The sequence below is a fragment of the Larus michahellis genome, chromosome 19 (genome assembly GCF_964199755.1).
Source record: "Larus michahellis chromosome 19, bLarMic1.1, whole genome shotgun sequence".
In the NCBI taxonomy this organism is placed as follows: domain Eukaryota; kingdom Metazoa; phylum Chordata; class Aves; order Charadriiformes; family Laridae; genus Larus; species Larus michahellis.
Window position 1 is genome coordinate 1,910,926 of NC_133914.1, and position 12,255 is coordinate 1,923,180.

General features: G+C 62.7%; 1 protein-coding gene across 1 annotated transcript; it reads right to left on the bottom strand.

The window, feature by feature from the left end:
* Positions 1-307: 307 nt before the first annotated feature.
* C19H1orf216 (chromosome 19 C1orf216 homolog) lies at positions 308-4,359 on the bottom strand. The gene is made up of 2 exons (XM_074563244.1): positions 4,210-4,359; positions 308-2,797 (listed from the first exon to the last, which is right to left on the bottom strand). Exon 2 carries the CDS (start codon positions 2,779-2,781, stop codon positions 1,939-1,941), a length of 843 nt encoding a protein of 280 aa, XP_074419345.1. The 5' UTR covers positions 2,782-2,797; positions 4,210-4,359; the 3' UTR covers positions 308-1,938.
* Positions 4,360-12,255: the final 7,896 nt, after the last annotated feature.

Below are 12,255 nucleotides of genomic sequence, written 5' to 3' on the forward strand. Positions count from 1 at the left end.
TAAATCCTGCACCCCCGGCGCTGGCTCCCCACCACACGCCGCCCCACGGCCATGGGGAGAGACGGGAGGAGCGTCACACCGCCGTTTGTAAATGCTAAAACGGCGTTTAAATCGAGCAGGGATGAACCGCTGGAGTTGTCCCAGCGCGTCGCCCAGGGATGCGGGGACGGGAGGAGGGTGCCAGGACATCAACCTGCCGCTCGCCCGCGCTCCGGCGGCGAACTCGGGCGGCTGCTCCCCGCGCTGCACACCCGGCAGGCTTGTCAGGGGCCACGCAGGAACAAATCCACCCGGGGCTCTGCGCTTTCACCTGCAAGGCTTTTATTCGTTAAGGTGTGCGACATGCCCACGATCACCGGCGCTGGAGACGAGCGAGCGGGAGGGCGGCGAGGCAGCGCGAGCCTTGCCGGGACGCTGCTGGACTCCTCCGGCCCCAGCGCTGGGGGCAGAGAGTGGCACAGGTCGCTTTGAGCCGAGTGGACCAAAAAAACATCCTTTTCAGAAGTGGAATTTTACAGAGATCCATATTTTACCTACCGGTGGCAGCAGCCCCAGGCGGCAGCAGAGCCCGGCTGTGCCCGTTGCGGGACGGGACGGCAGGAGGCTTGGTGCAGCCCCGGCCCCGCTGCCGCGCTCGGCCGTGGTGGTTTATTCGGGGTGCAGTAGCATCTGGCGGTGGGTGAGGCTGGGATCTGCCCAGGCTACCGGCCGTGCCGTTCCGCTGGCCACACGCTGCTCCTGGCACCAGAGCGGGGTCCCGGCCGCCTCTCGGCTCCACTCCTGCGACCGGCGGCAGGAAGGAGTTTGGCTGGGGATACAGCACCTCTGACACCGCTCCTCACCCTCCTGTCGCAGACGAGATGTGCAATTAGTGCCTGGCTTCGCGCAGTCGTCCAGGGCAGGCTCAGCCCTCGCCTCCCAGCGAAACCGCCCCGCTGCGCTCCTGCCACATCAGCAACTTCAACAGAGCACGCCACGTTCACACGGAGTCAAACACAGCAAACACACACAGCGTCTCCTTTTTAATCTCTATTTAAGACGACTTTTCTTTGTATTCTGCATGCAGTCCATTGCTGGAAAAAATGTAGATTAGAAAAAAACACTCACTTTGCTTTCAAATGATAAATTAATATAAACACCAACAGCACAAGTTTGCAAACAGCTTCCTGATCATGCACCATGTTAAAGCATCTCCCACGACAGACAGATGTGCATATATACATAGTGGCTGTAAGGAAAAATCTAAATTAACTCTTTTCTAATACTGAATCTGAAAGAAAAATATATTGGATTTGAATCAGTTGACACTTAAATTTGTTTTTAAGCATTCTGAAGTCACTCTTCAGAATGTTTTTTTTTCTGTCTCTCCCCATCTCTCTGCATGAGTTTAGATCTTATCTGTGAAGCTTTTGCAGGTGCCCCATCAGGCGGTGCAGCGGGGCGAGTCCCGGGGAACAGCTCGGGACACTTTGCCCCCACCGAACGCAGGAGCGATGCTGAGCGCTGGCTGGGCTGTTTCCGAACGGGCGCACCGGTGCGGGCGCAATGCGGGGGATGACGTGAGCTTTGTGCTGGTGCCCGAGCATGTGCTGTAGGCTTTGCCCAGGTATGTTTAAAAGCTTCGCTGACCATAAATTAGATGTAAAAGACGAGCTTCGTCACTCCAGGCTCAGCAAACCACAAGGTCCTGAGGTCTACCCAGCCCTGTGTGCCACGGTCCCCAGGCTGGTGGGACACGACGAGCTCCCATGCAGAGGGAAAATTGAGATGGATGCTTCAGGGACCCTCAGCTACGCTGGAGAGAGATGGGAAGGGGCAGGGTGGGCACCCCAGCGCCCGGCGAGTGCTCTGCATCGGCGTGTGGCACCGAGATGCCACCAGCCAGCCCCGCGCCGGCCGGGAGGGTGAGGGCTGGGACCGGGCCACGCCAGCGGCACGTCAGGGGCTGGGGGCGGCCGTGCCGGCGGGACACGCCGGGCCATGCTGCATGCAGCGGATGAGCTCCTTGCGGTTATCCAGGATGGTGTCAAAACTCTCCTGCAGCCTGTTCTGCTGGTCCACGACTTTCTGCTGGAGGCCGTGGATCCAGCGCAGCAGGGCCAGGCGCCGGTACATCACCAGCTGGATGTGGTGCTTCTCCTTCTCCCGCTCCTTGAAGCGCTCCTTGTCCTGCAGGTGCTGCACGGCCTCTGCCAGTGCTGGGAAGAGGGTCCCCGGCTCGGGCTCGGCCTCCCCCGGCTGGGGTGGGCTCCCGGGGCGGAGGGCGGTGGCGGGAGGGTCCCAGGCGCTCCCGCAGGCGCTGTCGGGGCTGTCGATGCTGAGGGAGCTGCTGGCATAGCCGTTGTCCTCCGCGGGGGAGCTCGGGGGCTTGCCGCATCCTTCGGCCGGCTCCTCGGCGGCGGCGTTTTGGCCCCCTGTCCCGCCAACCTCGGCTCCCTCGGGGGGGCTGCGCACCCCCGGCTCGGGGAGACGCAGCCGCGTGGCACCCAGGCTCGGGGCGGCATCCCTAAGCCGGCCCTGGGCCATCTGTCTCTGCATTAATAACAGCAGATTATCGGACGGATTTGTGGTGTTTTCGCTCCGGCTGGAGCCCTCCTCCGGCGGGGACCCTGGCGCTGGCTGGCTCCAGTTCTCGTTGCTGTCACACACCTCTCCCACGAAGTTGGAGTTGGAGTCCTGCCCACAGCCAGCCCCTGGGACGGCCATGCCCAGCGCCGGGCCCCCCCGGCCCTGTCGGAACGGGGCGTTCGCCGGGATGCCCGGCGGGCAGATGGCAAACATCTCGCCGGTCTCCTGCCTGCAAGAGAGAGGCAGGGCTGTAACGCGTCTGTGGGGCACGCGGGCTGGCACAACCAGAACTCACACCACCTACCTCGAGATAAAATGCTCCCTTACTTTGTGTGCCTCTGTTTAAAGCTACGGAGCCCAAGTCATGGGCTCATCCTTGCCCGGCGTTTGGCCACCGCTCTCAGCTTGTCCCCAGGCAGCATCACCCAGGGAGAACTTCTCACCTGGTGCAGAAGCTCGGGGCGGGCACCCCCCACCCATCTCTCCTCCCTGCGAGCTCCAGCCCAAACCCACGCTCCCGTGGGTCCCCTGCGGTGACTGTTGGAGGCATCGCAGGGCGCCGGCATGCGGCCGGCACACTCTCGAGCGCGCGGTAGCAGCAATTCTCCCAGTGCTGGTAGAGGTTGGCTTGGAAGGAGATGCTTTTCCAACAGCAATAAGATGTATTTAAGCAGGTGAGACTGCCCGGTCTCCTCTGCACAAACTCTGCCGTCACCCCTCGGGCAGGCTGTGGGTCGGGTCTGGTCTCCACCAGTGCCCAGACTGGTAACCCCGCTGGGCCGCGTCCTTCTCTGCAGGGAGCAGAGAGGGAGCAGACGGGACCGGGAAAGGAAAGGTTCTCCCAGCATTTCTTAGGTTCACCCAGCATTTCTTGCCGGGTCACTGGCATTGAGAGCCCATCTCTGAGCTCTCCCCCAGCAAAGACGTGCCCACAGGAACTGCACGAAGGAAAACCCATTGAATGCCCCGGTTTCACCCCTGGAAAGCAGCGAAGAGGCCGGAGGGGTGGTCCAGGGCGCAACGTGGCCAGCTCGGGGCGTGGGACACGGGCCGTAGCAGTACCATGGCCCCAGCCAGGGGCAGGGAAGAGCCGTGGAGATGTACCCCCCCCAGCTGCCACCCTCTCGGCTGCGCACCCCAGGGCTGGCGGTGCCCTGCGGCACCCAGGATGGCGGGGGTTAGGAGAGCTCAGACCCACGAGTGCTGTTTGCAAGGGCGAGGATGGCACCAGAGGGAGGAGGGCGAAAGCCTGGGAGTGGCCCGGGGGTCCCGAAGGCCTGGAACCCCGGGACCATGCACTGCAGGCCCCCCCAAGACACCGACCCGCCTCCAAATGACACCGCACCCCCCCCTCAAATGACACCGGCCATTTGCGCCATCAGCCCGCTCCACCCCGTGGGAGGATGCCCCGTGGGAGGATGCGCAGCCCCCGGGGTGGGGGGGAGCCGAGGAGCGGCCCCGCACCCGCAGACATCCCCCCCCCCCCCGAACGCCGGCGGGGAGAAGCGGCGGCGGGTCCCCCCACCCGCATCCGCACCGCGCCCGGGAACCGCGGGGAGGAGATGGGCGGCTGCCACCCCCCGAGCCCGCCCCGGCCCCCACCGCGCCCTGCTCCCGCCCCGGCCCCAGCCCCGCACTCACCGCTGCCCCGGGCCCGCTCCGCCGCCGCCGCCGCCGCCGCCGCCGCCGCCGCGGGTGGGAGCGGAAGCCACCCCGCGTGGGGAGGCGCCACGGCCGCACTTCCGAGCGCCACCGCCGCCCCCGGGATGCTGCGGGGGGGACGGGACGGGGAGATGGGGCTGCCCGCAGCCCCCGGGATGCTGCGGGGGGGACGGGACGGGGAGATGGGGCTGCCCGCCGGTCCCGCACCCGCACGGGTCCCCGCCGCCCCCGGGATGCTGCAGGGGGGGGACGGAGCTACCCGCTGTTCCCGGGGCCGGCCCGCCGCCTCCACCCTGCACGCACACCTATATATAAATATATACGTACATATCTATCTATCTGTACGTGCCAGGCCCCTACATTCATCCGTAGCATCCCATGGGAGATGACACCAAGCTGCGTCGACACACTGGAGGGGCAGGATGCCATCCAGAGGGAGCTGGGCAGGCTGGGGAGGTGGGCTCATGCCAACATCATGAAGTTCAACGCTTGCTGCATCCCCGGCAGCGTGGGCAGCAGGGCGAGGGGGGGGATTCTGCCCCTCTGCTCCGCTCTGGGGTGAGCCCCACCTGGAGTACTGTGTCCAGCCCTGGGGCACCAACATGAGAAGGACACGGAGCTGTTGGAGCAGGGCCAGAGGAGATGCTGGGAGGGCTGGAGCCCCTCTGCTGTGGGGACAGGCTGAGAGAGCTGGGGGGGTTCAGCCTGAAGAAGAGAAGGCTCCGGGGAGACCTTGGAGCCCCTTCCAGTCCCTAAAGGGGCTCCAGGAGAGATGGGGAGGGACTCTGGATCAGGGAGGGGAGCCATAGGGTGAGGGGGAACAGGTTTATACTGAAAGAGGGGAGATTCAGATGAGATCTCAGGAAGAAATTCTTGGCTGTAAGGGTGGTGAGCCCCTGGCCCAGGTTGCCCAGAGAAGCTGTGGCTGCCCCATCCCTGGAGGGGTTCAAGGCCAGGTTGGACGGGGCTTGGAGCAACCTGGGCTGGTGGGAGGTGTCCCTGCCCAGGGCAGGGGGGTGGAAGGAGATGACCTTTAAGGTGCCTTCCAACATGAACCATTCTGTGACACTATGATTCCTCCTGTGTCAGCCCAGGGAAAAGGGCGGGAGAGGCTCGGAGGGGGCAGGGGGCCCGTGGGCTGGAGCCCTCCCGCCACCCACAGCCCCAGCATGGGAGCGGAGCCGTGCGCCAGGCTGGGTGCGTGTGGGTGCATCCCGTGGGATTCGGACACACTGACTCCTTCCCAGCCCCTGCCCCATTGGTCCCGTGAGCCTCAGCAGGTCCCCATGGGGTTGGGGGGGCTGGCGGGACCCATGCTCTCAATGGGGCCTTTATTCCCCTCGCGCAGAGCTGGGGTGTCTGTGCGCTGGGAAAGGAAAAGGCTCAGCAACATCAAATGGCTCCCACGAGTGCCGGGATGGCACCAGGCGTCACATGAAGCACCATGAGTGTTTTGGGAGATAAAGAGGCTTTGTGGGGCCGGAGGGAGATGCACCACGCGGCAGCAAGGCCGGTGGCCTGGGGCTGGGAGCCAGGGCAGGGGCAGCCGGGGTGTCAGAGACACCCTGTTACCCACAGAGCTGCCCCGAGCAGGGATGTTCCCATCTCCTGCGGGGTCCACTCAGTGTGATTGATCTTCACCAGCATCCCGTGGCAGCGCTGGGATAGACGTGGCATGAACACAGCGCCGTCACCCCATGGGCTCCGCAGGTAAAGCCCACCCCATCCAAAGTGAATCTCACCCAGGGCTCGGCACCCCTTGCCCCCCCCCGAGGAGGAGGAAGGAGGGGATGAAGGGGGTTTCAGGGTGGATGAAGATCCTCTCCAAAGCTCTGGACTGTTGGAGGTGGGATGTGGGGGAGAAACGCCGAGAGCTGATGTTCTTCCATGACATCGCAAGGGTTTGGAGCACTGGAATAACACTAATAAGTGATAAGTAAGTTCTTCTAACTTCCCATCTGCCTGACAGACCCCTAGGCAGCCGTTCCTGCTCCTGGCTCCTCCAGCCCCGAAGGCTTCCACACCTCCATCGACCAGGAATCGGTGGGGTGGGACCGAGAGCTGTAACTGGGGTGCTCAGGCTGCAGCACTGCTCCTCGGAGAGCCCGAGACTGAAGAAACAAAACCTTCCTGTCACACAGGAAAGGCAGAAACTGGCTCAGGCGCGTCTGTGAATGGGCAGGAAAGAAAATAGCATTTGGGCAAACAATGGGCTCCGCTCTGCGTTGCCTTGAGCTGAGTGTTTGCGTCTTCGTGCTGGTTTGTGTGTCACTCCCATCAGGGGCCTGAACTCAAAGCAAAGCTAAATATTCGTCACTGAGAGCGAGGAGGAAGGTTTCATCCATTCAGGGACCTTCTCCTCTGGTTTACTGAGAGGAGGCACAGCTGAAACAGGCCTTTTTTCATCATGGGTTTAGATTTCAATGAGCAGAAGGAAGATGGAAGTCCAGCTGCAGTTTGGCTCGCGGGGCAGGAGTGGGGTTTGCTCCTCTCTTGGCTTTCCTCATCCCCACCCCAGGAATTCCCACGGGGCCGGTGGGTGCGGACGTGCCGGATCCTGCTCAAACCTGCTGCGCATCAGCCCCGGCGTCGCTGCTGCTGGCAGGAACCTCCATTTTGGGGGTTCCTCCCCAAAATGCCAGCCTTGGCGCGAGCCGGGTGGGTGCCGGGTTCGTGGAGGGGGCCGGGAGCAGCGGCTGCAGGGTCTGTCTCGCCAGGGCTGGTTTTGCACTGGTGCAGCTCAGGTTCAGCCCAGCACCCCCAGCCGCAGGATTAGCTGTATCTGATGGAGACCAGAGGGATTTGCTGCTTGCAATGAAAACAGCTCCGTTTCCCTGCGAACCAGCCGGCCCCTCAGCCCCAGCTGCCCCCCGCCCCGAGGACTCTGCCAGCGGGGACGGCGGCGGGGGACCCCAGCTTGGGGCGCAGGACAGAGGGGACGCAGGGACACGGGGAGGCTGGGCTGGGACAGGGGGAAAGAGAAGATTTGGAGGTGGAGGGGGCTTAGTGATGGATTTCAAAGTCGTCTTCCCTTCCACTTCCCCTGCTTTGTTCCAGAAATAAATTAAAAACTCTCCCTCCAGGAAATTAAAAATAATTTAAGAAGACCAAGCGCAGGGCCTGGTGTGCTGGGGTTTCGGAGCTGGGCGTCCCAGGCGAGATAAGCACAGTGCACCGTGGGGCTCAGAGGGGAGAAGGGTGCGGGGGTGACCCACCAGAGCCACTGCAGAGGGCACTGACACCAGATTCCTCCAGCAAAGCAGGTCCCTGGGACCCTGGATGCAGCACCCTTCCCCTGGGCTCAGCAGGCGTCCTGGCCACAGGAGCCCTCTGGCACCCAGGGACTTCATGGCCGCTGGGACCTTGCACCAGCAGAGACACGGCACTGCTGCGGGGAAACGCCGGAGACGGGACCCGGCACTGCCTGTGGTGGAAATCGTCCTCAAACCCAGCGCCCGGCGCCCCACATTCGCCCCATGCGCAGGGCAGGCTGCTTCTCATCTGCTGAGTGTCCCGCTAACCCATGCAACGTGCCACGGGATTCGAACAAAATTGGTCCCAGAAGAAGCCCTCGCGCTCGGCCCCGTGCCTGCGTGGTGTCGGCCTTGTGTCCGACCTCTCTGCTGGGAAGGAGACACTGGGGAGCTGAAAGCTGCCCAGCGAGGGGTGGGTTGGGGAACCGGGATGGCGGAGGGAGAGGAAGAGCCTTCGGCACCAGGCAGGGGCTGCCTCCTCCTGCCCGAGGGCAGAGACCCTGCGACCTCGCTCCCCAGGCCAGCGTGCACAGCGATGCTCGCCCACGCACTGCGTGCCCATGTGCATGAACTGCACGCTCACTGCACACCCACTGCACACCCACTGCATGCTCACTGCACGCTCACTGCACACTCACTGCACGCCCACTGCACATCCACTGCATGCTCACTGCACACTCACTGCACACCCACTGCATGCTCACTGCACGCTCACTGCACACCCACTGCACACCCACTGCACACCCACTGCACATCCACTGCACACTCACTGCACACCCACTGCACACCCACTGCACACCCACTGCACACTCACTGCACGCTCACTGCACGCTCACTGCACACCCACTGCACGCTCACTGCACGCCCACTGCACATCCACTGCACATCCGCTGCACGACCACTGCACGCTCACTGCACACCCACCGCACACCCACTGCACGCCCAGCGTGCGCGCACCAGCACTCGGGCTGGGAGAGCAAGTGAGCGCTGGTGCAGGGGGAGGCTGCGTGCGGGGGGAGGCGTGCGGGCTGGAGGCTGGAGCGCTTAGAAGGAAATGAAACATGTTTTTTGGGAGATTTCCACATTCTTCCCCTCCCTGGGCTCCCATCGGTTCCCATCTCCTACCCTGTCCTGCACGGGGCACTGTGCCGGCAGCGCACGCCGGGGGCGATGGCCATGGTGGGGCCGTGCTCGGCCACGCAGCGATGCTGGGAGGGGCTCGGCCGGGCGCCTTCATGGCCAAGAGCACCCGGGCACCCAGGAGCCACCGTCCCACCAGCCCGGGACCCCGGTGCTGAGGGGGGGAACCCGTCCCGAAAGAGTTAAGGGTGAAACATTGCCAAAAAAAAATTACAAAAGAAAAAAGTGCCCTGAACCACATGCGACCTAACCTCCCCAGCGGCTCATCTGAGTTTAATAACGGAGGAGGGAAATCTCCCAAAAAGCTCTCAGAGAAATTAAAGTAAACAGCGTGCTGACCTCCAACCCCGCGCTGCCCCGCCGCTGACTCGGCCCGGCTGCGGCAGCACCGGCAGCTTGGCATTCGGTGTAATTGTAAACACATTCGGGTAAATATGATGGGGGGGGGCGGTGAGGGGGTCCCGGGGGAGCCGCTCTTCCAGCACCCGGCGGGAACCGGGGCCCGGCAGCCGGGCAAAGACGTGGGCACGGGGGACACCATGGACTGACAGCTTCGGGCTGCGTGGCCGTGCCACGTCCCTGGCTGCGAGGGGCTTCGGGACTGATGTTGCCGGTGGGGCCAGGAGCTGCTGGGACCATCACGCTACCCCGTGACTGCGGGGTTGGGGCTGGAAAACCGAACGTCCGGAGTGATGATGGAGGGAGGAGGAGGAGGAGAAGGGTGCTATAAAGGGCTTGTCGTCTTGGCCTCACAAAATTTAAAAACAATGCTCTTATTTTCGTAGATCCTGGTCACTTTTGTAGGCTGAGGGAAAGAAAAGCAACCCCTGGGCTGTGCGAGTGCAGGGGCTCCTCTCCGGGGAGGGGCCGGCAAAGCCACCGGCCTCGAGGGACGAAGCGGGAGCTGAGCATCGCTGCCAGCCTGGCCCTGCTCCATCCCCGTCCCTGTCCCCATTCCTGTCCCATCCCTGCAGTGCCCGCACGTGCAGCATCCCATCGCCTGCATTCCCCAAGGGGTTTTCTGGGGAAACCACCACTTAAAGAGAAGGGGCAGGAGGCAGAGGGGGGAGGATCTGGGCGAGCCCCACTCCCCAGCCCCCCAGCCCCGGCGCCCGGGCTGGTCCCGCTGCCTGCCATCTACCTGTAAACCAAACTGTATTTCAATCAGAATCAAAGGCAGTGACAGATGCGCTGTATTTGGTGAAAAATGCCAGGAATCCCCAGCCAGATTGGGTTTCAGAGGAGCTGGGAATCCCACAGAGGCCAGACGGTATCCATGGGACTGGAGGTCGGAGCCCGCTCCCCCCGGCAGATCCCAGCCCCAAGGATCAGCCCTTGGGATGCGTTGGGATACTGGGGAGAGGAGGAGGAGGAGGTGGAGGAAGGGGCTGTGGGACCAGAGACCCCAGCGGAGGTGTGAACCTCCCGCCGGAGGGACAAGCCATCGGTGATGGGGACCCGGCTCCGTCCCTGGGACACGCAGCCCCGTCACCTGGCTGGGAGAGACCCCCCTCGCCCCCCGCCCGCACCCAGGGAGAAGCCTCTTTCCTCTCTGCTTTCCCAACTCCCAAAAAAGGGTTTCTCTTGGTCCGGGGGAATGTGCTCTGCCAAGAGAGCGAAGCCGGCGTCCCGCAGACCTTTCCTCTGGGGTTTATCCGCTGCAGAGCTACAAAAGGGGAATATTGACGCCAGCTCCACCCCTTCCATCAGAGCGGGACCCAAAAATCACCATTTCCTCTTGGCCTGTGAATCACTAATAAACTCCAGACAGAAAGGTCTGATTAGGAAATTGTTTGGGAAATGGGAAGGAAGGGGGAGGGACCGGCGCTCGCCGCGTCGGCTGGTGGCTCTGCACGGCTTTGCCCCTCGGTGTCACCTCCCCGCGCCGCGGGACGCGTCCCTGCCTCGGGGTCCCCGCGTCTGCTCCAGCCATGGGCCACATCCCGAGCCCAGCCCAGGGGCTCTCCGAGTCTGGCTCCAACCAAAGTTCACCATCGGAGGGATCTGCCTGGGGAGGGATGAAAATCCCTGCGTGTGTTTAAGCGTATACGTTTTTCTGGGATCGCCATCCATGGGCTGTGCCAGGGCAGCGGCACTGAAGGAAATCTGTCCCATCAGTTGGTATCCGCGGCTGCGCGCTCTGAGCGCGGGCTCCTCGGCTGGAGCGTCCCTGGGCCGTCTCCTGCCCATGCCGGACCCAGCCACCGGCCGCTCGCAGCCCGTGACACCAGGGTGCTCCGGGCAGGGAGCTCCCGGTTCAAAATTAATATAATAAAGGCAGGAATGCCCGCGGATTCTGGATTACTGCTCAGCGTGTGGTTGGGAAGGCACGGCGGTGCCGTTGCCCTCGCCAACACCCACGCTGCAAACAGCGGGTGCCAGCCCTCGGGGCCGTGCCGTCCCCGTCCCACGCTGCTCCCCGTCCTGCAGCACGGCGGCGGCACCGTCCCTGCCCCCCCGCAGAAGGGTCCCGGCCCCGCGGCGCCCTGCACCCCCCCAACTGCTGCACACTTGTCCTGAAACAGCAAAGCTCCACATTTGGACTTCATAATGCAGAAAACTTCAGGATTTTTGAAATTTCAGTCTTGGACACAAATCTGATGCATTCCATAAATGCTTTAATTTATCCCTTTGTCACAATATTCGATAAAAGGTTTCGTTTCAGCTGCCCCGCTTTGATTAATAACTGTAACAGACTCTAACCTGAAGAAATCATCTTATATTGCCTTCATGGAAATTAAATGTTTGATTGCACATAGTCGGAATTTTCTGATGTGGAAACTGCCCCACTGGAGAACTTTGAACAAGCTCTAATCAAACAACCCTTTGGGGTGGGTTTTTTTTTTTTTCCCCTTCAGCTTCACCTATAACAAGTCAAAACATCTGTTAAAATTCAATCAGAGCAAAACTGGCTGAAAAAATTAAAATTGGGGGTGTACAATTAAACGTCTGCCCACGTTGCAGCCAGGTGGGACGGGGGCTCTGCTCGCAGGGTGTGGATCTGGCCGGCACCGGCTGCGAGGAGCGGGGTCCCGCGGGGGCCTCCCACCGCCCCGTGTTCCCGGCACCGGCACCACGCGGGTGCCGCCACCGCCGCAGTCCCTGTGTCACTGCGAGCCGCACGCTCCCACTGGCGCTGCCAGGGACGCCACCGCCGGGGACGATGCTGGTGGCCCGTCGGAGGTGCCAGCCCCGGTGTGGCACAGGGAGTCGCTGGGTTTGTGCTGGCGCTGGCCGGGCCCCCCCCAGCAGAAACGGCCTTTGTGGCAGAAAGCGCCTTTTGAACCGAAAAGGACGTTTTCCTTATGCTTGACATCCTCTGCTTTTTAGTAAAAATAGAAACACTGGAATTCCCGGGCTGGGTTCATTTTCCTTCCTCTTCCTTCCTTTTCCACAGCAGGGCGAGGGGTTTGAGTGTCCCCAAGCCATGAGAGACGGCAGAGGGATGGAAAGCGAGAGGGAAACCCAAAATCCCGTGGGCACTCGGGCACAGGAGCACTTTCCGGCAGGGATGGCGTGAGCGGGCGGCCGGCAGCCGCTGGTCTGCGGTGCTAATCCCGGCCGCGGCCGGGCTCTGCCGTGCCACAGGTGCCCCCGCACCAGACAGGGAGCAGTGGCACGTTTTTGAGGT